The sequence below is a fragment of the Petaurus breviceps genome, unplaced genomic scaffold (genome assembly GCF_028583685.1).
Source record: "Petaurus breviceps papuanus isolate PSGF00001 unplaced genomic scaffold, PetGlider_PUasm1.0 90895, whole genome shotgun sequence".
Classification (NCBI taxonomy): domain Eukaryota; kingdom Metazoa; phylum Chordata; class Mammalia; order Diprotodontia; family Petauridae; genus Petaurus; species Petaurus breviceps.
Window position 1 is genome coordinate 3,106,641 of NW_027187372.1, and position 24,933 is coordinate 3,131,573.

At 40.5% G+C, this 24,933-nt stretch overlaps 1 protein-coding gene across 1 annotated transcript in view; it reads left to right on the top strand.

Moving 5' to 3' along the window:
* Positions 1-426: 426 nt before the first annotated feature.
* LAMC2 (laminin subunit gamma 2) overlaps positions 427-24,933 on the top strand; it is a 78,826-nt gene continuing 54,319 nt past the window's right edge. The window contains exon 1 of the mRNA XM_069074395.1: positions 427-758. Within this exon, the coding sequence (XP_068930496.1) occupies positions 683-758 (76 nt within the window). The 5' untranslated portion in view covers positions 427-682. The remainder of the gene's footprint in view (positions 759-24,933) is intronic.

Sequence of the window (24,933 nt, forward strand, 5' to 3'; positions counted from 1 at the left end):
ATCATGCTTCTTCCCAGCTGTGATCCAGGGCCCTTCTGGTATATTTCTGACCTTGTCCCAGACTCCAACCTGGAGAGATCCTTTATTACCACTCCCCACTCAGACTAGAGCCTGGAGGTGAACTGGCCCCCTGAGCAAAGCGTCCTTGGGGGAGCTCAGGAGTTTTGTATTGGAGCCCCAGCTCCTTTATTTGAAGAGGAGAGGCCTGAGGGAGCTGACACCCTCAAACGGGGAGGACCCAGGACCGCAGCCTCTTCTCTCCTTCCCTCTCCTCCCTGAGCCCTGTCCAGGTGTGTTCTAGTTTTGTGGTTTGAGGAGGAGCAAGGCGGCTGGGTTTAAGGAACTTCTAAGTCTGTATGTGTGTGTGTGAGTGAGTGTGTGGATGTATGTATGTTTGTCTGCCTCCCGAGGGCTGGGCCTCCTTATTCACAAGGTGAGTCACATTATGAAACACACTCTCTCTTCCTGTCAGGACTGAGTCAGGTAGAGGAGTCGATATAACCACCTGATCAGGGGAAAAGGAAGACACAGCAGAAACCTGAGTGCACATCACGGAGAGGCTGCGGCCAGCACCCAAGAGAACAGCGTTGGCTTCCCTGCTGTCGCTGCTGGGTCCAGGAGGCCTCCTTTGGGTCGGGGGCAGCCCAGAGTCCTCCCTTCTGCCCTTCTTCCCTCCCTCGGCATGTCTCTGCTTTGGCTGACCTGCCTCTGCTTTTCTTTCCTCCCGCCTGCAGCCCTAGGCACCTCTAGGAAGGAAGGTGAGTTAGGAGACCAGGTAAAGGTTTAATTTGCTTGAAACTGGGGGTAGGGGTGATTTCTTCTTCCCTACCTGAGACAGATGCACCCCCAAAGGTTCTAAATCTCTCAGGACCCTTTTTGGGACAGACTTCTTTGCTCCCTACTTAGGGATTTCCCTGGTGTTCTTCTTGGAAGGAGGGAGAAACTAACATACTAGGGTGTGATTTAAAAATGCAAATCCAATCCTTAGTGCCAAATAAAGATTTTTCTTATTATTCATAAACTCCTTGGGTCTAGGGTCCCTAGCTTAATCAGTAACTTGCTGGTATGTAAATACCTTTCATTATCGATTTTTTTTTGGAAAGGATTTTGGTGGGAATATTTTCAGTGGGTGTGAACCCTGAAAAGATTAAGGGGAAAAAAACTTTTCAAAAGCCTTTCTGGAATTTAAATGCCTTGTTTGGGGCAGAAAACTGGACTTTAGAATAATAACAGTACCTTACATTTGTATAATGCTTTCTGCTTTTCAAAGGACTTTCACATACGCCTAGAAACTCATATTATGGTTGTGTCAGTCATGACAACATATAACGGTGTTTTTATTGTCAGTAGGGAGGTTGACTGTTAGTAATTGAATACATAATTGCACAGGTTGGCATGACATTGAATATTTGTGTTTCAAGTCTCAGCTCTGATATTTACTAGCCCCATGAGGTCAGGCAAGTAATTTAACCTCTCTGAGACTCAGTTCCCTCATCTGTAAAATAGAGATCATAATAGTGGAACTACCAAGTTTACCAGTTCTTGTGTGGAAAATGCTCGGGCAACTTTAAAGTGTTATAGTGCTTCTGATTACATTCTATTGTCTTCATAGCTAACATTTATTTAGCCTTTACTATGTACCAGGCACTGTGCTGAGAGCTTTACAATTATTATTTGTTCCTCACAGCAACTCTGGAAGGTAGGCTGTTATTATCATCTCCATTTTACAGATGAGAAAACTGAGTCAGACAGAAGTTAAGCAACTTGTCCACAGTCACACAGCTAGCGTCTGAGGTTGGAGTTGAACTCAGGTCTTCCTGACTCCAGGCTCAGCCCTCTATTCACTGTGTTTGATATGAATAGGTGCTGGGTGGTATTTTTCATACTTTCAAAATAATCTGGAGGGACACATAATAGTCAGATGTAGGATTTGAAGGCTTATCTTTCCAAATCAGACTCCATGCTGCCTCTGTGTATTCTAGCATAGTGTGGGAACTAAAGAGTAACTCATCATCTCTGGAAGGCTAAAACTGACTTGTATTGGAGTGGCTTAGTGGGCCATTAGAAAGGTGTGTTGTTTTCCTTGAGAAGGGCTCTCATTTCTGTGGAGGACATCTGTGAAGTGTCAGGACTCACGGACCTTTAGGCATTATCTGGTTCAATCCCTTTATTTAACAACTGGAGAGCCAACAACCCAGAGACTTCAGTGACTTGTCCAAAGTAATACAGCTAGTCAGTGACCTGTCCAAAGAAATACAGCTAGTCAGTGACTTGTCCAAAGTAATACAGCTAGTCAGTGACCTGTCCAAAGTAATACAGCTAGTCAGTGACCTGTCCAAAGTAATACAGCTAGTGAATGGCAGAGGATCAGGTCTTCCACTACATCTAACTATTCCTCTACCAGAAGTGGCTGAGGGAAGAGGAAGTTATCTTCACTTGATCATTTCAAACACAGAGGATTTGACAATGGTGTGTGTATAATTTTTGTCCTCTTTGCTATGCCATTCTCTGTGTGACTTGTATTTTTGTCCACTTTGCCATATCGTTCTTTGTGTGTTTTTATGAGTAATGGTCAGAGTGACTGCCTATGTGACCCTGGGCAAGTTGCTTAGCCTCTCTGGGTCTCAATTCCCTCATCTATTAAACCAGGGGATTGGACCAAATGATACTCTAAGGTCTCTCTCAGCTATGAGCTAGTGACATGGGATCATAGATTTGGATCTGGAAGGGATCTTGGAGGCCAAGTCCATTATACAAGTTCATTACACAATGAAGAAACTGGGCCTCAGAGAGCTGAAATGATTTGCCCTATTGGCATAGGCATAATAGTTGGCGGAGGCTGTATCTGAACCAGGTCCTTCTGATTCCAAACCCAGTATTCTTTCTTCTTTCAACAGGACAGAGCTAGTTGCTTTGTATGTTATCAAGATCTGATGGACTTCTAACATTTCCATTTCCATTCAAACACAAAAAATGGAAATAGATCTGATGCCCAGGTTCACCTCATTTCCTTCACCATCTGTACTTTGGGGTCCAGTAAGAAGGGGGAAAAGGACAGATGTGTCATGAAAGAGGGACAACGGTGCTTTTCTCATGGTAGTGCTGCCAGAATATCTTGGGACCTCCACTGGGAAGTGTAGATTCCCATCTTCTGTCTAAGCCTGACCAGTTCCTTCTAGGAAGTAAAAGCTGCCCCACCCTAACCCTATATGGTGTTATTCCCAATGGGCCATTTGTACTGCTTGTGCAATTGGACTACTTACTTCAAATATCTATAAACTCATTGGCAGGAGCATTCCTGACAATGAGGTAGATACAGAACGGTATGGTAATGTTCCCCATCAATTGTCAACCAATCAGAGTCAATTATTTGACAGGAACACCCACTCTTACAAAGATATATGTGTGGAGTGGGTTCTATGATTTGTCTTGGTCTGAAAGTGATGGCCAAATGACCATCCTTTTATTAATAATATGGTAGCATTATTAATAAAATGATTACCCAGAAACAACATCTCGCAAACTTTTAAAATGTCACAGTGTGTAGTAGTTATTTCGTGTTGTCTCCTCTATCGGAGTGTGAGCTCCTTGAGGCAGGGGCTGCTTTTGCCTTTCTATGTACCCCTAGTGCTTAACAGAGTACCTGACACATAGTAGGCACTTAATAAGTCATCATTGGCTGTCCTAACACACACAGTTTTAAAAAAAAATTTATTTCTGCTTCTCTTTTTAACTTTACTGATATCCTAGCCACCTACCTACTTGTGGGCCAATGACCCTCAGGAAAACAAATTTGTTACTTTGACTTAGAATGAGACTTTTAAGGACTTTCCAGATGTTTGAGTCACCTCTGTTCCTTTGAAAGCCTTGGTTACAGATGAGTGAATTTACATGTGTACATGTTGCTTCCGGCAGTAGAAGGTAAACTCCTTGAATGCAAACTGTGACCAGAGCGCTGAGCTTAAAGTCAGGAGGGCCTGATTCAAATCTTACTCATACACTTGTTAGTCGTGTGACCCAAGGCAAGTCACTTACCTCATTCAGCCTCAGTTTCCTCCCCTGTAAAATGGGGATAATAATAGCACCTACTTCACAAATGTTGTCATGAATACGAACTGAGATAATAGATGTAAAAAACCTTAAAGTGCTAGATAAATGATATTATTATCAACAAATACTTGACTATTAATAGATTAAAAGTGGAATGAAGCCATTCAGATTTCTCCTGGCTATTGCCAATCTGTCTACTTTTTTTTTTTTAATTTAATTCATTTTGAACTTAGATAAAAAAGCCACCACCCCCCATTTCCATGTACACAGAACAACATAAAGATAGAATTCAGTATATGACCATGAATTTATATTTCAGATTGTTCACTTAAAATTTTCTTAATAAATACTCCACATTGTTTTCAAAGCTACTTTGCTTTTCTATGCTTCCTTCCAGGTTTTCTTTTATTTTTTTTCTCCCTCTCTCCACCGTTCCCTATAGAAGGCTACAATTAAACACAAACATATATATGTATATATGAATGTATGTATGTATATACACATATTTGTAAAACCATACTATAAATACTTCTATTTATCAGAATATGGATATAAATGGAGGTGGGTAGCATCTTCCTTCATACTATCTACTTATTCTTTCCATTTAATAGCTACCATATATATATAACACTTTCAGGTTTGCAAAGCACTTTATATGCCAAACATGTTTCCATCCCAAACACACAATATATGTTTATTTTAAATGACTCGGAGAGAAGAAAACTTGACAGTCTCTCTTGATATTCAATTTAAGTGATGAAGAATTCTCATTGCCAGAAAATTCTCCCTTCTGTCTCTTTCATGTGTCCCTGTCTCTCTACTTGTAAGGTCATCAACCTAGCTCAGTCCCTTCTGATCTATTGCCTGGCCTATCCCAATAACCCCTTAATTGATCTCCCATCCATCCTCTACACAGTTGCCAAAGTGACTTTCATAAAGCACAGATATTACCATGTCACTCCTTTGTTCAGAAATCTCCAGCTATATCCAAGATAGACCCAGACTTCTCAATATGGCATTTAGATACCCTCATAGTCTGGCTCCAGCTTACTTTGCTGGGTCTCAAGCTTTCTTCACTCATTTTCTCTGTATTGCATCCAACCCAGCCTCTTGCTTTTCCACACAAGCAGCACCCCTTTGGTTCCTTTGGGCAGGCTGCCTCCTCTGCCTGGAATACACTTCCTCCTTACCTCCACCTTGAAGAATTTCTAGCATTCTTCAAGACTCATTTCAAGGTCTACTTCTTCCCCACACTTACTTCTTTCTACCCCCCCCCCCCCCCGCCAAATTCCTTTGTATTTATTTTGTGTGGGTGTGTAAATGTTGCGTGTATTCATATATGTCCAGATTCCCCCACCCCAATAAAAGGCAAGCTGCTTGAGGACAGGGAATATTTCATTTTTTCTCTCTGTATCCCCAGTGCTTAGCACGTAACAGATGCTCAATAAATGCTCATTAAATTAATCAGTAGTTAATAAATAAACCAAATCTCAGTTTCCTACAACCACAGCTTAAACAGTGTTTCATCATGTTCTATTCACACACGTAATATCCCCATAAACATTCAGTATGTTCTACAAACAATGGTTACCAGGGATACCGATCATTTTCAGAAAAATCTTTAAGCAGATAATTGAGAAAAGATGTGCCTCACGGATTAAGCTTTAGCCATCTGCTTTTTGTTGGTAAGTTACAATACTGCCATCATCAAAAAACATGAAAAAGATAAAGTCAGAAGACATAAGCACAGAGATGATGGCTAGAAATAAGAGCAGGATTGAGGAGTGAATTTCAGAGAAAAGGCTCGGCTAGGGAATGGGAGGAAGAAGAGAAAGTGTTAGGGACGGAAATAAAATGGAAGCTTTTTATGACAAGGACTTAATAAATGTTGTTTTGGATGAACTAAAGAAAGTAGTGCTTTAGAAGAGTTGGGATAGACTGTAGTATCATGGAAGTCAAAGGGAAGAGAGAGTTTGTAGAGAGAGGGGATATTCAACAGAGTCAGATTTCAAAGAGAAGTCCAGAAAAATAAGAGTGAAGAAAAGGCTACCACATTTGGTAATAAGATTTGTAATCAGAGAACTTTAAGAAAGTTTCAGGAGCATGGTGGAGATTGTAGAGGGCTGAGGAAGAAGCAAAGAGAGAGGAAAAGAAGAGAGCAGACACATCCTTTAGATTTACTAAGTTGGGCTTGGAAACATTTCTAGACATCTCCACAGATGTCAGCATTTATCATGCAGCATAGGCTTCAGAGCTAAAAGGAACCTTAGTGATAACTGTCTTTTTTCTCTAGAGAGTGGTTCTTATCCAGGGGTCTGTGAACTTTGTTTTGCTTTAAATTTTGATAACTGTATTTCAATATAATTTGTTTCCTTTTCAACCCTATTTATTTTACTTCATGCATTTAAAGCATGATTCTGAGAATCCATATGTTTTACTAGGGCCAAGCAAGATGAAGAATCCTTGCTCTAGGATCTTATAGTTCTAAATGGGCTACTTTGGAGCAGGCACATTGATAAACAGGGGAACAGAATCATGGGCATAGACACTGGCCAAGTGAACCCTTGCCTTGGAGGAGACCTAGAAGACAAAGAGAACCTGAAAATCATGGAGAAAGGAGAAGTAAGGGTAGGGTAGGGTGGGGGGTTGAGGGGAAAGTAAACTTACTAGGGCATGATCAAGGGGAAAAATTAGAGTCTTGTATTTGAAAGTAGGTTCAAGGTATGATTGACGAATATACTGATGGGACATTAAAATAGCAGAACACTTCCATAGGAGGGTGACTGGGATGGTGAATGGACTTGAAACCATGTTGCAGAAGAAACAATTGAAGGTGCTAGAATGTTTTAGCCTAGAAAAGATAAGACTTGGGAGCAGGTTGGGAGGAGGGGTGGCAGGTGTGGTTGGACTTCAGAACTGTTTTCATTTATTTGAATGGCAGGCATGGGACAAAGGGATTGTTATTTTCTGCTTGGCTTGAGAGGGGAGAACAAGGAGGAGGTAGAAGCAGATTTTGGTTCTAAAATTTCCAACATTAAAAGGGCACTAGATAATCTTCCAGGCAGGTAGGTGGATCAATGGATAGAGCATTGGACCTAGAGTCAGGAAAACCTGAGTTCAGATCCAGCATTGAGTACTTAATAGCAGTGTGACTCTGAGCAAATCTCTTCATCTCTGTTTGCCTCAGTTTCCTCATCTGTAAAATGAGGATAATCATAGCATCTATCTCCCAGAGCTGTTCTGAAGATCAAATGAGGTAATAATTGTAAAACACTTAGCACTGTGCCTGGTACTCTGTAAACACTATATAAACATTAGCTATCATCATTTATTATTGTTGTTGTTGTTATTATTATTATTGTCATAATTATCTGGAAAATGGGGATAATAATAGTACCTATCTATAGTTACTATTATGGTTGTTGTGAAGTCAAATGAGATAACATAAAACTTTGCAAATTTCAAAGTGTAATATAAATTTTAGTTATTATTATGGTTACTTCAAGCAATAAAATATCTTGATGCATAGGAGGAAAATTTACTAAAAATTAGAACCATTCCAAAGTAGAATGAGCTGCCTGCATCCCTTGGGGGACTTTTAGTAGACTGAGTGATTGTCAGCACTATTGCTGAGGAGATCCCTACTGAGGTACAGTATGAATCCAATGATATATGATATCCCTAACAATTGTGAGATCTTTTAATTCAAAGACATATTAATATATTCTTTACAGACATGCTTATGTCAGTGTGTGACCACTTGCTTCAAATTTCAGCAATAGCATTTTTGTCTCCTGTAGCCCTGCCTGATTCCCACCCCACCCCCCAAGAGGGAAGACTTGGGAACTTTTTCCCAAGAGCTGAGGGCAAGAGTTGGACGAGGTAAGATTTTTTCCCCCCACTGGAAGAAATACAAGATCTGAAACAGATTGGAATTCCAAAGTTGGATAGCATTTCATCTCTTTGCCTTCTTGTCTGTCTCATTAGACATGACCTTGTCTAAACTAGAGATAGCATGAGGTTAGAATGTGAGCTGGCTATGAGTAGATAGGTCCATAGATTTAGTTAATCCCTTCTAACAAGTAAACAGCTGAAGGAGATGTGGAAGAATGTTGTCATTGGGTACAGCTGTGTTTATGGTAAAGTCTGGACAATCAAAGTCAGGTTAGCAGGCAAAGATGGAAATTTTTCTCCCACTCAAGTTTGTAATGGTTCTTGAACAGTGGAAAAATTTCCTTTGAGATTGGATTTTTTTTTTTTTTACAATGACTAGACTTGAATCCTGTCTTACAGAGTAGTATGGAAATAGGCATGTCTCAGACTCAGGCCTCCTCTTTTTTAGTCATGAATGAAGTTTATTAGATCATTTCACCATTATTCTACTGTGGACTAATATAGCCTCAAGACAGATGACATAACGAACAGCTGAGATCCAACCAAAGACAAAAATTTAGTTCATTCCTCTGGGTATATGATTCTATGTCTGTTGGTGTCCTTGAACCATATGAGTGTGTTCATGTCACAGTTCTGGACTGGCTCTGGATTCAGGGGACCTCCTTACTAGCCGTGTGACTTGGTTTCCTCTTCTGTAGAGTTCAAGGACTGAACCAGATCACCTCTAAGATTCTTCTAGCTCCAAAGTTAAGATCTTTTCACTGTCCAGCTCCACACCCTGATCTGGAATCCTTATAAAAAGTGGAATCTTTGCTCTACAGATAAGTGCCATTAACCAGGGGCATGTGTACTCTGGATTTATTCAGTGCTGATACTGAAAAGTTTTAAACTGGAAAAAAAAAGTTTTAAAAACTTTCAGCCTTCTTTTGCTAGGCCACATTTTCACAAAATTCATTGTAACAATTTTTTTTGCTGTAACAGTAACTAACATTTAGATGATACATTAAGTCTTATATATAATATTTCATTTGATCCTTGGATCAGCCCCATTTTTATCCTTATGTTCCAGAGGAGGAAACTGAAACTGAGAGAGTTTCAATGACTTGGCTGGGATCACAGAGATAGGGAGTCTCTGAGGCAGAATTCAAATTCAGGTCTTCCTAGCCCTCTGTGAATTTTGATACTTAGATCTATAGGACAATTTCCTTTACATATAGTTGAAAATTAGGTTGAAAGTAGTTAAATTTCTCTATGATGTTATTAACAGATGAAATGATCAAAATCATTAGTTAAACATATGTGGATTTTTTTTCCCTAACAATTTAATATGTTTTACTTCATCTATTCTTGGAACATATAGCCAAGGTAGCTTATATGGCTCTCATTTTACAAACTGAGAAACTGAGGCAGAGGAAAATTTCTGAATTGAACAGGATTATGCAAGTCAGTGGCAGGACTGGGACTAGAACTCAGAACTCATGAATCCTCATCTAGTGTTCTTTTTGCCATGTTGTCTCAGTACAAAACAAGGTCATTCAGTAAATATTTATGAGCACTTATTATGGATGAAGGCTCTGTGCAAAACACTGTGTGTATATATGTGTGTGCATGTTTGTGCACAAAGATTAATAAGAGATAGCCCCTGTCTTAAAGGAGTCTGCAGTCCGGTAAGGGAGATAAAATGTGCAGATAACTACAATATAGTCTACAGTGAGGCCAGTGCCATACCTGGCTTCCAACCTTATCACTCCATTGAATTAACTCTTGCCAATGATTTTTTAATTGATTCTCATCCACCTTGATCTCTCAGCATCTTTTGAGGCTGTTGACCACCCTCTCCTTAGTGGACACTTTTCTCTTTCCTGGGTTTTCATGACACTCATCTCTCTTGTCAGTTAGTTAGTAAATAAGCATTATTAAGTGCTTACTATATGGTAGGCATTATGATAAGCTCTCTTAGCTACCTGATGACACCTCCTTTATTTCTACTGATTTATCACTTAGGTTGTTGTTCAGCAGTATAAGACTCTTTGTGATCCTATTTGGGGTTTTCTTTTTTTTGCTTTTTTTTCTGGAGGGGGAGGGCAGGCAATTATGGTTAAGTGACTTGCCCAAGGTCACATGGCTAGTAAGTGTTAAGTCTTTGAGACCTGATTTGAACTCAATTCTTCCTGACTCCAGGGCCGGTGCTCTATTCACTGAGATGCCTAGCTGCCCCATATTTGGGGTTTTCTTGGCAAAGATGCTGGAAGGGTTTGCCATTTCTTTCTCCAACTCATTTTACAGATTGGAGAACTGAGTCAAACAGGGTTAAATGATTTATGTGGGGTCACATAACTAGTAAGTGTCTGAGGCTGGAGTTGAACCTTGGTCTTCCGGACTCCAGGCCTGACACTCTGTCTACTTCACCACCTATCTGCCTCCTTGCACTAGAATGCCTAGAATGAACTCCTCCCTTATCACCTCCTCTTTAAGTTCCTGGTTTCCTTTAAGACTTAACCCAAGGGACATCTCTCCTGGAAGCCTTTCCTGATCTCCTGAGCTGCTAGTGTACCAAGTTCTGGAGGTGCAAAATCAAAACAAAACATACCTTTTCCTTAAGGAGTTTGCATTCTATTAGAGAAAAATGACAAACACTGTACATTTATAAGTAAATACTGAAAAAAAAATTCAAGGGGGAGAACTCAGTTCTAATATGAAGTGCAGTTTGTTAACAACGAAACATGGATTACAGAGGAGTGGAAGAAAACTGCAAGGGGGACAATGGAGGTATGAGGTTGACATGGGCATGGGGGTGCCAGGAATGCTATGTAGGTAAGGTGTGTTCAGCCTAGGCAGCCTTGAATCATAGGGTCTCTGAGTGGAGCTGTAGGGTAGGAAATTCTCAGGTTGTTCACAGTTGGAAAGGTAAAGGTAATCTGAGAACACTCCCAGAGAAGATGGAAAGGAAAGTACTTTATGGAAAAGCAGACTTATTTCCATCCTTGGTCCCATATCTCCACCTAATATTCAAAAGACACTCAGAAGTCCTGGGGCCATGTTGCTTATAGGAAGATTGAGGCCAGATTGAGAAGGTCAGTATAGCCTGAGGTCTCACTGCAATGCTGAGTAGATTATCTCAAGACAGTCTTTGTTCCTGGACTGGTGGCTGTTACTGAGTGGGGGGTGTGGCAGGGAAGATGGGACTGAAGACCAGCCATGGTCTTGACTTTTCATGCCTTTCTAGTTCCCTTCCCTCCTGTCCTCTGGTATTCAACCCTACTGTCTTATTTGCTGTTCTGTATAAAAGACATTTCACTTCCCATTTCCATGTCTTTGCACATTTTTGGGGGGGGGGGTCATCTGGAAGTCATCCTTTCTGATAATGAACTTTTCTGAGTTTAGCTGGGACAGTCTCTCCACCAAGTCCTTATGCAAAGCTTTTTCAACTTGATAGGCTTGGTTAGAGGTTTTGTTCTGCTGGCACTGCCTTTGAGAACCCAAATCATTTCCATCCCATTGTGAGGCATTACTGTAGGCCTTTAGTGGAGGGTGAGTTCTTAAAGGAGGTACAAGGTGCTCTGCTGGTGCAAATGAGGCAGAAATTCTTCAGAGTAGGGGGAATACAGATGGTCTTCTGGAGGAGATGACATTTGAACTAGGCTGCTTAGGATGTATAGGCCTTGACAGATGGAAACTGCAGAGAGAGAAGAAAGGTAAGGATTAGCTATGCATGGCAGAAAGAATAGCATGAGTAGCGAAACTGAGGTCTGGAAGTCTGGAGTGAGTTTGGGGAATGGCAAATAGAACAGTTGGCTAGAATATAGAATGTAAGCTCCTTGAGGGCAGGGATTATTTCAGTTTGTCTCAACACCTAGCACAGTGCCTAGCACATGGAGCTTAATAATACATGCTTTTTGACTAGTTGGTTGAGTAGAGCATCCCTGACAGATGGCTTAAACATTTTTAAGAAGAGAGGTTGTTAAATGGTGGAATAGTGATCTAGAAATTCTGGAGCAAGTATTCTGGCAACCCCTTTTTTGAGTCAGAGCCAGGGCGAGAATCCCACTATAATATCTTCTCTGCTTCTTCCTAGTGTTTATGTAAAATTGCATTTTAATCCGTTTTCAAGTTTTCACAAGATATTGATCCAGCTAAAGAAAATTGACTTTGTCTAAAGCTAGGGCATCAAAGCCCCCGTTATTTAGACACTTATGTAGAATTAACATACTGACCTTCTAAAGAAAGACACGGCCACCACCCCCCCCCCCCCCCCGGCCAAAACAGTGCTTTTAAAGAGCTCAAAACATAAAGGGTTAATAATGTCAAGCATGAAATCTGCTTGGTAGTAGAGGATGTTGACCAGAGAATGACCACAAATGATCATGTCTCCTCCCTTGTTTGCTCATGTTTGTGGGGAGGGAACAACCATCCCTAAAATAGACCAAGTGACTCAGTCCATAGCGAGCAATTGAGGGATGGTGATAGATGTTTCCAGATCAGTGCATTGTCCTCAGGAAGTATCCAGTCCAGTAGGGAGGATGACATTTACTTCAACAAACATTTATTAAGGACTCGTTTTATGCTAAGAAGGCTCTGTGCTGGGCTTAGCAGAAACAGTGACGAAAATGAAATTGTCCCTGTCCTCAAGGAGATTATATTCTACTGATGGGATGCACAGTTAAGCAAACACACAATAATTTAATCTAACACTAATTTGATTAATTAATTTAACACTAGAAGGACAAAGCATGTCAATTAATACAAAATTTTGCTTAGTCCTTCAAGGTATTCTGGTCATTCCTTTAAGTAGCAAAGGTGGATTTTCACCCAGGACTCCCAATTCCAAAATCACCCTCTTCACTCTAGATTTCACTGGTAAAATGGGGCCAGATCATACACGGTCTTGTATGCCAAGCTTAGGAGTCTAAAAAAATGTTTTTCTTTTGATATGATCAGATCTGTGTTTTATGTGTCCTGGTATCTTTCAGGTCCTAGCCAGTTTGACAGCTGATATCCTCAGCTCCCCATCAGGTAAGCTTTACACATACCTGCTACTGTTTCAAGTCACTCTCATTTCCGCTTCTGGGCCAGAAGGGTCTCAGCATTTGAAGATCCCACTTCAGAGTCAATTAGACCTAGCAACTTGATGTGTTTCTACTATCTCTTGAGTTAGTGAAGTTAACCTGAACAGGGAAAGAGACGGAATCTTCAAACGTGGAGCTATTCTTCAACCAGAAGTAGAAATGGGAGGGACACATTGTAGCAGGAGCAGGCTTGTGTAACTAAGGTGTATTCCTCTTACTTCCTAGCCAGAGATATTAAGTTCAAATACCATTTTTAAAAGCCTTGATTGTATCTATTTATAGACATGGTCTAGCTCAATGGTAGCTTCTTAATTCATTGCCTGTAGGAACCATCTTCTGCCTAGTTTATTTTTAAGATGATGATCCCCACCCTTCCTTGTTACATGTTTTATTATACCATAAGTGAAAATATCTATAGACATTCAAATGAACTTACCAGGTCACCCTCTACTCAATAAAATCCCATAGCTCTCAGTTTTGTCCAGGAGCAATTATAAAATCTTCTGTTTAGCTTTTAAACTTTTCCTATCCTGACTGCCTCTCTAGTCTTCTTACACTTTATATCTTCCTACGTACTCTGTGGTCCAGGGACATTGGCTTCCTAGCTGTTTCTCACACATGACAGACACTTCATGGCCCAACTCTGCATTTTTTCTGGCCAGCCCCCATGCCTAGAATGCTCTCTTTCTTCATCTCCACCTCCTGGCTTCCTCCAAATCTCAGCTAAAGTTCTGCCTTTTACAAGAAGCCTTTCCCAGTCCTCCTTAATCTCAATGCCTTCCCTTTGACCAGATCTCCAATTTATTCTCTGTCTTTCTTGTTTGTTCATAGTTGTTTGCATGTTGTCTTCCCTCTTTAGACTGTAAACTCCTTGAGAGCAGAGACTGGTTTTTGCTTAGCTTAGAACTTAGCCCGTCACATTTGTTGAGTTGTTTAACCTTATCTGTCTTTGTGACCCCCATTTTGGGTTTTCTTGGCAAAGATACTGGAGTGGTTTGCCTTTTCCTTCTTCAACTCATTTTACAGATGAGAAAATTGAGGTAGGGTTAAGTGACTTGTCTAGGATTACATAGCTAGTAAGTGTTTGAGGCCAGGTTTGAACGCAGGGAGATGAGTTTTCCTGACTTCAGGCCTGGTTCTCTGTGCGTTGTACCGCCTAGCTGCTCTGCCTGGCACACAGCTTGTTGACTTGTTGCTTTGACCTGAGATAGCCCTTCCTATGTTAGAAAAATTGGCTGTTCAACTGAGTACACCCACCAATACATGTCTTAGTCCCTCACAGCAACTTTAGAGTCACAAAAGTGGTAGTCCCTGACTTGTAAAGCTAAAAGCAAAATGCCTCGATTACTGGTGCATTTTAATTCACATTTAATTTGTTAATTAAAGAAAGTATAAGATCTAACTACACACATGTGGAGGTATGGGAGTGGAACTAGGAAGGGAAGTGGTGTTTAAGGCAAAATATTCCTCTGGCTCTCTGTCACTGGAGAAAAGGGGATACGATAGGGCCTTTGCTTTCTGGGCCTCAGGTGTGATGATCTTCAGGTTGCAGCAGAAGGAGGAAAGGGGTTGATGATCCTGTGAGAGGTCACCCTCCAGGACTTAGCATACGTAGGTTATGGTAAGATCTCATCATTCTATATTTGTTATTTTGTGGATACTTGGATTGTACCCTCTACATATCAAGGCTGCTCAATGACAGAGATCACGACCTGAGGTTTCAGAGTGATCCCATAGATTTAGATTTGGAAGAGACCTTAGAAGCCATCAAATGCAACCTTTATTTTTACAGATGTAGAAAATGAGTCTGGTAGAGGTTAAGTGACTGAACTTAGTTTATTGTGACTCCAAGCCTAAGTCTCTATCTACTTTACTACATAGCTGACTTGCTCAGGTATACCTGATTGATTTCCCACCTCTGGGTAGGTCATGGGCAGGAAGGTGTCAGGAATTGGCCAGAGAAACCTGATTGAGTAAAGCATGGGCTATGAATTTCCAGTGTAGGAAAGTACTGGTACAGGAGATACCAGTAAAGGGACAAGGTAAAGGGACAAGCCAGGTGGGGAGAAAGGAAGCATGTCTAGAGTAGAGTTATCCTGTCTCCCATAATCCTTATTAATCTCATACCACACACAACTTCCCTAACACATTCTTTTTAACAATCACAACCTATGTATTTGCAAATTTTTTGGTGACAGTAAAAATTCAATTCATTATTCATGATCTGTCTGCTTTCAAAGTGAAAACCATCATCTTACTTGAACAGAAATATATTGTACTAAAGAGTTAGAAAAAGCTTAAAAAGAAAGATTTGTTTAGTTGGTAAAATGTCCAAAATGATTAGGGAAGAGGTAAATTGTTTGTTACAAGTTCTTTAAAAAAACAAATTTGTGAATACATTCTGATGAGTGATTTTTTTAATATAAATTTTTCTTGAAACTTAAAAAGCACTAAAATGAAGATAAAGTAAAAATCAGGCCCCTCCCCTCTTTATATTCTTCATTAACAAGTATCTCTCCTCTTAATCTCTATATCACTTGTCTCTTCCAAATGGCAGGGAATTCTGACTCTCCTTTATTACAATCAAAAAAATAATGTTTGTTGATTTAAAAAGTTTTTATAACACCTAAATTTCTCCCTGTGAACTTCTTCCTAGGGCAACCAGTTGGCACAGTGGATAGACTGCTGAGCCTGGAGTCAGGAAAACTCATCTTCTTGAGTTCAAATCTGACCTCAGAAACTTATTGGCTCTGTCCCTGGGCAAGTAGCTTAACCCTGTTGGTCTCAGTTTTCTCATCTGTAAGATGAGCTGGAGAAGGAAATGGAAGGTCATTCTACTATCTTTGCAAGGAAAACCCCAAATGGAACCATGATGAGTTGGACATGACTGAACAACAAAACTTCTTCCTTCCCTCCGAGAAAGCCATCAGATTCTAATTGCTTTTCAAATGGTACATGATATGAATTGCTCTAGGCCATCTATAAATTTCACCCTTTGTGTATCTATTCCTTGAATGCTTAGTCAGATGTCTTGTTTACTTAGCTACTTATTTTCCCCCGTTGTGTAGAAATTCCACAGGAAACAGAAATCTATTTCTATAGTAAGAAGAATCTGATTGTGTGTGTGTGTGTGTGTGTGTGTGCCCACGCGCGCGTGCAGTTATGCATTTAGTCAGTCAACAAATATTTATTAAATGCCTACTGTGTCCCAGGCTAAGACCTGTACATACAAAGAAAGCCCAAAACTAGTCCTGGGTAGATTGTAAACTCCTTGAGGGCAGAGACTGTCTTTTACCTCTTTTTGTAAACCCAGCACTTAGCACAATGCAGTTGTTTGTTGTTGATGATGATGATGATAATGGAGTGGTTTGCCATCTTCTTTTCCAACTCATTTTACAGATGAGGAACTAAGACAAACAGGGTTAAGTGACTTGTCTAGGGTCACATAGCTAGTAAGCATATGAGGCCAGATTTGAACTCAGGAAGATGAGTCTTCCTGATTTCAGGCCTGGCACTCTATCCACTTTACCAGCTAGCTGCCTAGGATAAGTGCCTAATAAATGTGTATTGATTAATTGCTATCAAGGAGTTCAGTCTAATGGGAGAGACAACATGCAAACAACTATGTCCAAAGAAACTATGTACCAGATAAATTGGAAGTAATTGATAGAAAGAAGGTCCCAGAATTGAGAGGGGTTGGGAAAGGCTTCCTGCAGAAGGTTAGAATTTTGTCAGGCTTGAAGGGTATCAGAAGGTGGAGATGAGAAAGGAGGACATTCTAGGTATGGGAGACAGCCAGTGAAAATCTCTGGAGTTGGGAGATGGAGTATATTGTTTCAGGAAATGAAAGGAGGCCAGTGTCACTGGATCAAAAAACTTATGGTAAGACATAAGGCATAAAAAAACTAGAAAGTTAGGAAAGAGCTAGGTTTTGAAGGACTTTAAAAGCCATAGAATTTTATATTTGATCCTGGAGGTAACAGGGAGTCACTAAAGTTTATTGAATAGGAGGAAGACTTAAGTGCATGGTCAGACCTGCACTTTAGGAAAATCAGTCTGGTAGCTGAATGAAGGATGGATGGATTGGGGAGAGACTTGTGACAGGAAGACCAACCAGCAAGTTACTCCAGTAGTCTTGAGGTAATAAGGGCCTGTGCCAGGGTGGTGGCAGTGTGAGAAGAGAGGAGAGAAATGTTTTGAAGGTAAAATTGGCAAGCTTTGGCAGATGAAATATGGGTTGAGAGAAAGTAAGGAGTTGATTATGACCCCTATGTTGTGAGCCTGGGTGACTTTAAAGATGGTGGCACCCTCTACAGTAATAGGGAGTTAGAAAGATATATGACTTATAGTGATAATTTTTTTTTGTTTTACTTATTTTAGAACATGTTTTAAAGACATAATATGCTTTGTCTTTATATTAGTTAATTGAGGGACTCCCTTTCACTGTAGGTATCCACTACACATTGAATGATCACTTGTGGCCAAGGTTCTTGGTTAGCTAAGGATAGGACTAGATGTGTCTGAGGCCCCTTCTGATTCTGAGGTTTTATGATTCAGTGACGCTGAGTGTAAGGAAAAGGAAGATGTTTCTTTACCTCACTCTGGCCACCCTCCTCAGCTAGGGCTGTGGTCCACATCCCCTAACCATCCAGGTGGTGCAGTGAATGGAGTGTTGAACCAAGACAGGTGGACCTGAGTTCAATCATCCTCAGATACATATTAGCTGGGCAAGTAACTTAACTTAATAGCACTTACATCACCAAATTGTTGCATGGATTAACTGAGATAATATAAAACAGTTCTTCACATATACCATGTTTCCCCGATAATAAGACACTGTCTTATTATTTTTTTTGGACAGAAAAACACCAGAGGGCTTATTTTCAGGGGAGGGCTTATTTTAATGAACATTGACAGCAATTTTAATAAACAGGTAAATGTGAACAAAAAAATGTACCTTTATTCAATAAGCAAATCACTGGGGAAGAACAGGATGACACGCTCACTGCTGCAGCTCTCATTGGATGCAGCTCAGAGTGTGGTGTGCGTTTCACGAGGGGGGGGAACGGTGCATACAGAGGGTACCATAATGTAGCGTGTAGTGCAGGGGATCACCTTCACTACAGTAGCAATCTCAATAGGGCTTATTTTCGGGGAGGGCTTATTTTAGAGGAATCTTACACAGTAAGGGAAGGGCTTATTTTCGGGATAGGTCTTATTATCGGGGAAACACGGGTAGTAGGCACTTAATAAATGCTTATTTCCTTCCTTTCTTCCTTTCTTTCCACTACCACCCCAGCACTAAGAGACTTTCTCCTTCCTTCTCCCACCCCCTTTGACTAGGCTGGTAGGAGCAGGAAGGAAGTGACTATAATAGTGGGCATGGACTCCACTCACCCCAGGGCAGGAACTACCCCTGAACATAGCCACAATGAAGTATAAGAACTTGTTCAGAAACAGCTTACTAAAAACTGGAGTCTCCCTTTCAACAGCAACAAGATTAAAAATGAAAGTGCTCTATCTTGTCCTCTTTCCATGATTTCAGTCAGCTTAGTGCTAAAAGATAATATTTTCCATTTTCTGTCACTCAGAATTCCACCTGGGATTAGACAGCTAAATTAGGTTGGTTTCTTTGATTAGTAAAATAGAGTTCCTGTTCTGGAATTTACCAATAGTTTGGCAGCCAATGTCCAAAGCAGGTTCACCCACCCAGAATTCTGACTCTGAATAAGAAGCAGAAGTGAAAATGTTGTGGGGTTTTTTTGGAGGGGAGGAAGGGCAGGGCAATTGGGGTTAAGCGACTTGCCCCAGGTCACACGGCTAGTAAGTATTAAGTGTCTGAGGTCGAATTTGAACTCAGATCCTCCTGACTCTAGGGCCGGTGCTCTATTCACTGTGCCACCTAGATGCCCCTGGTGAAAATGTATTTTTAATAAAGCTGATCAGGTCGGTTAAATGGATCATCCATGCAGAGCTGGAAGGGACCCCAAAGACCACCAAGTTCTGTGCTCTCGTTTTACAGCTGAGATGAATGAGGCCTCAGAAAGTTCAGTGTTCAAAGTCCCTTAGATGAGAAATGTTAGACAAGAGGCCTCTCCCTCCCAGAGTTAGTACAATTTCTACCATACTATGCAGAGGAAGGGCCAAACACATTAGCTTACACTTCCCATCTTAAAATGAAAGATCAGGTTAAATTAGAGAGCTTTCAGTCTCTTTTTCAGATCATCAAGGTAACTAACAAAGTTGCTTAATCAAAGAAAGGAGAAAATTTCCTTCCCAAATGATTTAGCACTGGAAAATTCCAGGTAGTTAAGAACAGATAAATATCTCTAATCATTAGGGCCACTCCTTCTGGACAGACTGTTCTGCTCCATTGTACCATCTGTTGTGCCTCTCCTCCTGATGCCTAAAGGAGTCAGGGGAAGTGAAGAATCAAGAGAAAGCTGAAAGGGACAAGGGCCAGGAAGAAAAAGCATTGAGATTCTGTGAGTTGAAATTGAAGAGAAGAGAGGCAGCTTCTGCATCTCAGATAGGGGTGGGAGGACCAAGGATTATTTCAGGGAGATTAGGCAGCCCATCTCCCTTCTAAATAAGGAGAAATGTGTTTTGTCCCCTCAAATGATTTCATGCTTCGATTCATCTTTCAGGAAGATTACAGGCAAACCACAGTATGACGTGGCTGCTTCTCTTATATTAACTTAAGAAAGTGGTAGTGTACTAAGCAAGCGTTCCATGTAATCTTTAGCCGGCACACACACGTTGTCAGGTTCAAACATGACATTTGCATTCCAAACATCTGAGATAGTTCGACAAACTGGCCAAGTACCCTACCTGCCAAGCCTGCCAGATAAATACAAACTTATCTCACAGCCTTCCTTCCCCCAGCAGAACATGGTGTCCCAGCTGTAGTATCACAGATGGATGGGTCCTCACTCCTCTCTCTCTGCAACATTGGTTACAGTTGCTGAAAGCATCTGCCTAATGTCTTTACCAAGTCCCCTTAAACTTCTCTGTTGAAAAACATTAATTTCCCTATTGCTACCCCTCCCACCCCAATCCTAACATAAGCCTGTGTGGAAAGAGAAGTCTCCCACTGAATGCTATGCATGCAGAGACAATGAAAACTTTGTGTTGGGCTAGGGAGATTTCAAGGGGAGAGGGAGGCCCTAAACTTCCAGGTGATTCCTGTATGTACAGGTGCTTGCTGTGTTCATCCCAGAGTCATTTTTGTATCAGCCAAGTTTCCACTCATAAAACAAAACTTCCCTTGACATGGGAAGAGAATGCATGTGGAAAAAATGCCCCATTTCTGATCCGTTTGCCTGTCCCACTTTTATTCACTTGAGTCAACACCCAAGAAAAATTATAAGAAATAGAATTTAAGCATATTACCTCTATTCATTTAATTTTTTTTCATTTTTTCTATGCTTATTGGTATTATTCAGAATGAGATATTCCACATTGCTATGTTATATCAATTAATAAGCATTTGTTAAGCATCAGTGTGTACTAGGGGTACAAAAATAAAAGTCACTGACCTCAAGGAACATTCTATAGGGAAAAAAAAACCTATGTGTATACATCTAAGTATATTCAAAATCTGTACAAAGTAATTTCTGGGGGGAGGTACCTGTAAGATGGTGGGAGAGGGGAAGTAAAGGAGATTAGGAAAGGAATCATGAATTTTTATAGACAATAATAACAATAGTGCTTTGGGGATTGAAGATTGTGTCAAGGCAGCTCAGATTGTATCGGTCTGACCTGGGCCATCATTGAGGCAAGGAAATAATTCTCCTTCCTGATTAGTTCACTATCCCACTCTTCATAGTAGCTGTTCCAAACCTTGTCATCTATCCCCAAGCCTCCCATGAAATCACCTTGATCCTACCCTCTATACTCAGGACCTTACCTCTATTTCACCAAAAAAAAAAAATAGAAGCTATGCAATGTGAATATTTTCCCCTACTATATATTCCTTTATGTGATCTAATCTCATCTGTGCTTTTTCTTTTCTTTCCTCTGCTCGGACCCTTGATCCCATCCCCTCCTGTTCTTTCAAGCTTGTCCCCACCATTATCCCCACTCTCTTATCTTCAATCTCTTCTTAGCTACTAGTTCCTTCTCTGCTGCCTGTGAATATGCCCATGTCTCCCCCAGCCTTAAAAAAAATCCCTCACTCCCTATTGGGAGTTTTTAACCACCAGTTCTGATCTTGAATCTCTCCTCAGTTGGTTTTTTTTTTTATTTTGAGAAAGTCAGCCACACTCAGCACTTCTGCTTCCTCTTCTGCTCTCTTCTAAACCATCCACAATCTGGCTCCTGAACTCATGTCTCAGCTTCAGCTGCTCTCTCCAAAGAGTAGTCTCTTAACTGATACATCTAATTTTGGATCTCCCTATCCTCGTCCTTCTTGTCTTTTAAGCCTCTTTTGGTGTTGTTGATGATTTTCCTTCTGGATGTTTTCTCCTCACTAAGTTTCTCTGACTCTGCTCTCTCTTGGGTTTCCTCCTACAGGTCTGACCTCTTCTTCACTGAGTCTTTCCCTATGTCACATCTACTGGATGCCCCCCAAGTCTCTGTCCCAGGCCATCTTCTTGATCCCCTCTCTACATGTCACTTGGTGGTCTTTTCAGCTCCTATAGGTTCAATCATCATATCTATGCAGAGGATGTTCAGATCTACATCTGTAATCTTAATCTCTCTTCTGAACTCCAGTCCTGCCTGAATCACCACAATGCTTTTGAACTGAATGTCACATAACCATCTCAAACTCAACATTGACAAAACAGAACTCATTCTCTTTCCTCCCAAACTTCTCTATTGCTATTGATTCTAGTCACCCAGGCTTGAAACCTCACTGTCATCCTTGGCTCCTCATTCTCACTCACCCCATATATCCAATCCATTGTCAAATCTTGTCGTTTCTACATTAAAAACATTTCTCATATAGATCCCTTTTTCTCTATTCACTGGAGAGACTGGAACTTAGGTGAGGATCCAGGTGAAATTGGATAGAATAAATTTATAGTGTATCCAGTCAGTAAAACTATAATTTCCTATAGTTTTATTGAGCAACATCTGAGTAGAAATGAAGATGGAAGGTAGAAAGTATAATTCAGGGTTGGGGTTTGGCAAGGTGTGATAAGTGATGGGACAAGGAATCAAGAGATTTAAGAATAGAGGAGAGTGCCTAGTCACACTGACTTTTTATTGGGCTAGGGTGATAAGGGTCCAGAATAAGATGGAAATGTTAAGAAGGGATGAACCTGAGAGACATTTGAACAAAGAAATGAGAATATTTAGTAACAAAATAGATCATAAGAGTATTGATACCCTGGTATGAAAAAGGGAAGACTGAGGTCAAAGCTATAAATTTGGAGATGGGACGATAGTGGTACAACTTTTGAGCTTTTCTTTTTGGTATGTCTACCAAAAATAATAGTATCTGCTCTATCAGAGTTCATCTGACATAAACTCTCTGAGAATTTGGAAACTTGTTAGGTATTTCTCTTACTGGTAAGATCCAATGAAACAATTTTTATTTAATGTGTTCTGTAAGCAGGCCGCTGCTGTGTTTGGAGGATACAATGACAAAAAAGGGGGAAAAAAGGCTTTCACCTCAAGAAGGCTCTCCCCTCTACTGGCTGCCTTCAAGTCCCAGCTGAAATCTCCCCCCGATCCCCTTAATGTTAGCTCCTTCCCTCAGTTGGTTTATCCTGTCTTTACCTTGCTTATACACAGTTGTTTGGGTGTTGTCTCCCCATTAAACTGGCGCTCCCTGAAAGCAGGGTCTATCTTTTCTTTGTATTCTTAGCACTTAGCACAGTGTCTGGCACACGGCAGGCATTTAATAAATGCTTATTGTCTTGCTGCCTGACTACTGGGAGAGATACAACACATGTAGATAGGTATATAAAAGAGATAGAAAGTCACTTCAAGAGGCTGAGAGTACTAACTGGGTGTGGGACTGGGGGTGGGGGTGGGAAGAGTTAGGAAGGGCTCATGCAGGTGGTGGCATGGCTGTGAAGGAAACAAGGTCTTCTAAGATGTGGAGGTGAGAAAGGAGGGCATTTTCAAACCTAGGGGGACAGTCTTTGTAAATGCACGGGGTTGATGTAAAGTGAACCAGTTGGACTGAAATAGAGAGAATATGATAGAGACTGATATAATAGATGGCTCAAAACATAGCTGAGAATTGTGTTGTGGAAAATTTCAAATGCCAGGTTGATTTTGAATTTTTTGGTAGAGGCAATAGGAAAGAAGGAAACAAACATTTATTAAATGACTAATATGTGCCAGGTCCTTTATAAATTTTATAAATGACACATTTTTACAATTTTTAATAAATTATCTCATTTGATTTGCATGACAACCCTTCAAGGTAGGTGCTATTGTTATCCTAATTTTATAGATGGAGAAACTGAAAAAAACAAAACAAAGGTTAAGTGACTTGCCTAGGGTCACACAATTAATAAATGTGAGTTGGGATTTGAACTGTCTTCCTAACTCCAGGGCTAGGGACACCTGGCTGCATAGGGAGCCACTAATGATTTTTAAGTAGGAAGGTATTGTGATTAGACCATGTTTTATTTGTTTGGCAATATTTGGTTTGGCAAACCAATATTGGTTTGGCAGCTTTGTGGAGGGTGCATTGGAAGGAGGACAGACTGAAACAGGATGACCAAGTAGGAGGCTGTTGAAATATTCCAGGGGAGAGGTAATGAGGGCTTTGACTAAGGTGGTAGCTATGAAAGATTTTGAGTTAGAATTTATAAGACTGCAATTGATTGGTAGAAGAAATGCAAGCAGTATTGGATTTTATATTCTTGGGCTCAAACTTCTTTGCAGACGGTGACTGCAGTCATGAAATTAAAAGATGCTTTCTTCTTAGAAAGAAAGCTATGGCAAATCTGAACATTGTACCAAAAAACAGAGATTTCACCTTGCCAACAAAGGTCCATCTAGGCAAAGCTGTGGTTTTTCCAGGAGCAATGTATGTTTGGAAGAGTTGGACTATAAGACCACAGAATCAATGTGTTCGAATTGTGCTGCTGGAGAAGCAAGGAGATCAAATCATACTTAAAAGATATTCCATCAGGCTATTCACTGGAAGGTCAAATACTGAAGCTGAAACTTAAATACTTTGTTCACATAATAAGAAGAGTGGATCCATTGGAAAAGACCCTGAAGCTGGGAAAGACTGAAGGCCAAAGAAGGATGGGATGAGATGAGAGGATGAAATGGATATATAGTGTCATGTAAACAATGAACATGAGCTTGGATAGACTTTGAAAGGAGATTGTGGAAGATGGAGGGGCCTGGTGTGCTATGGTCCATGGGGTTGAAGAGTCGGACAGGACTGAATGACTGAACAACAATAGCAATTGATTGGAAATGAGGGGTGAGAGAGAGGGAATGATAATGACAATAATAAAGAAATAAATAACTTACTTTATGTAGTGATTTAAGGTTTACAAAGCACTTTAACTCCAAGTTGAAAACTTTGTCCATGATACCACCTATTTCTCGTCAGAAAGAGTCAAGGATAACTTCAGCATTGTAGACTTGGAGACTAGAAGGACATTTATTCCCTGAAAAGAATCAGGGAAGTTGGAAGGAAGGATGGGTTTGACTTTGGGCTTCTCTTCTTTTGCTGAGTTCAGGGGACCAGATTTTCTAAATGAAATAGGGAGGCCAGTGGCATTACTAATCAGAAGGAATATTTTTATCTAAGTCGGGGGGGAACCCCAAAATGAATCCAGAAAGCAAGAAGTTATATTACCTTTGTCTGATGTTATTCCATATGAAGTTATGTTATACCAATTTGAAAATATTACATGTTTTTAAAAGAGGATCCATTTGGATCGAATCTATAATATTATTGCTGTCATGTTAAATGTTTTGAAAATGGCTACTCTAGGAA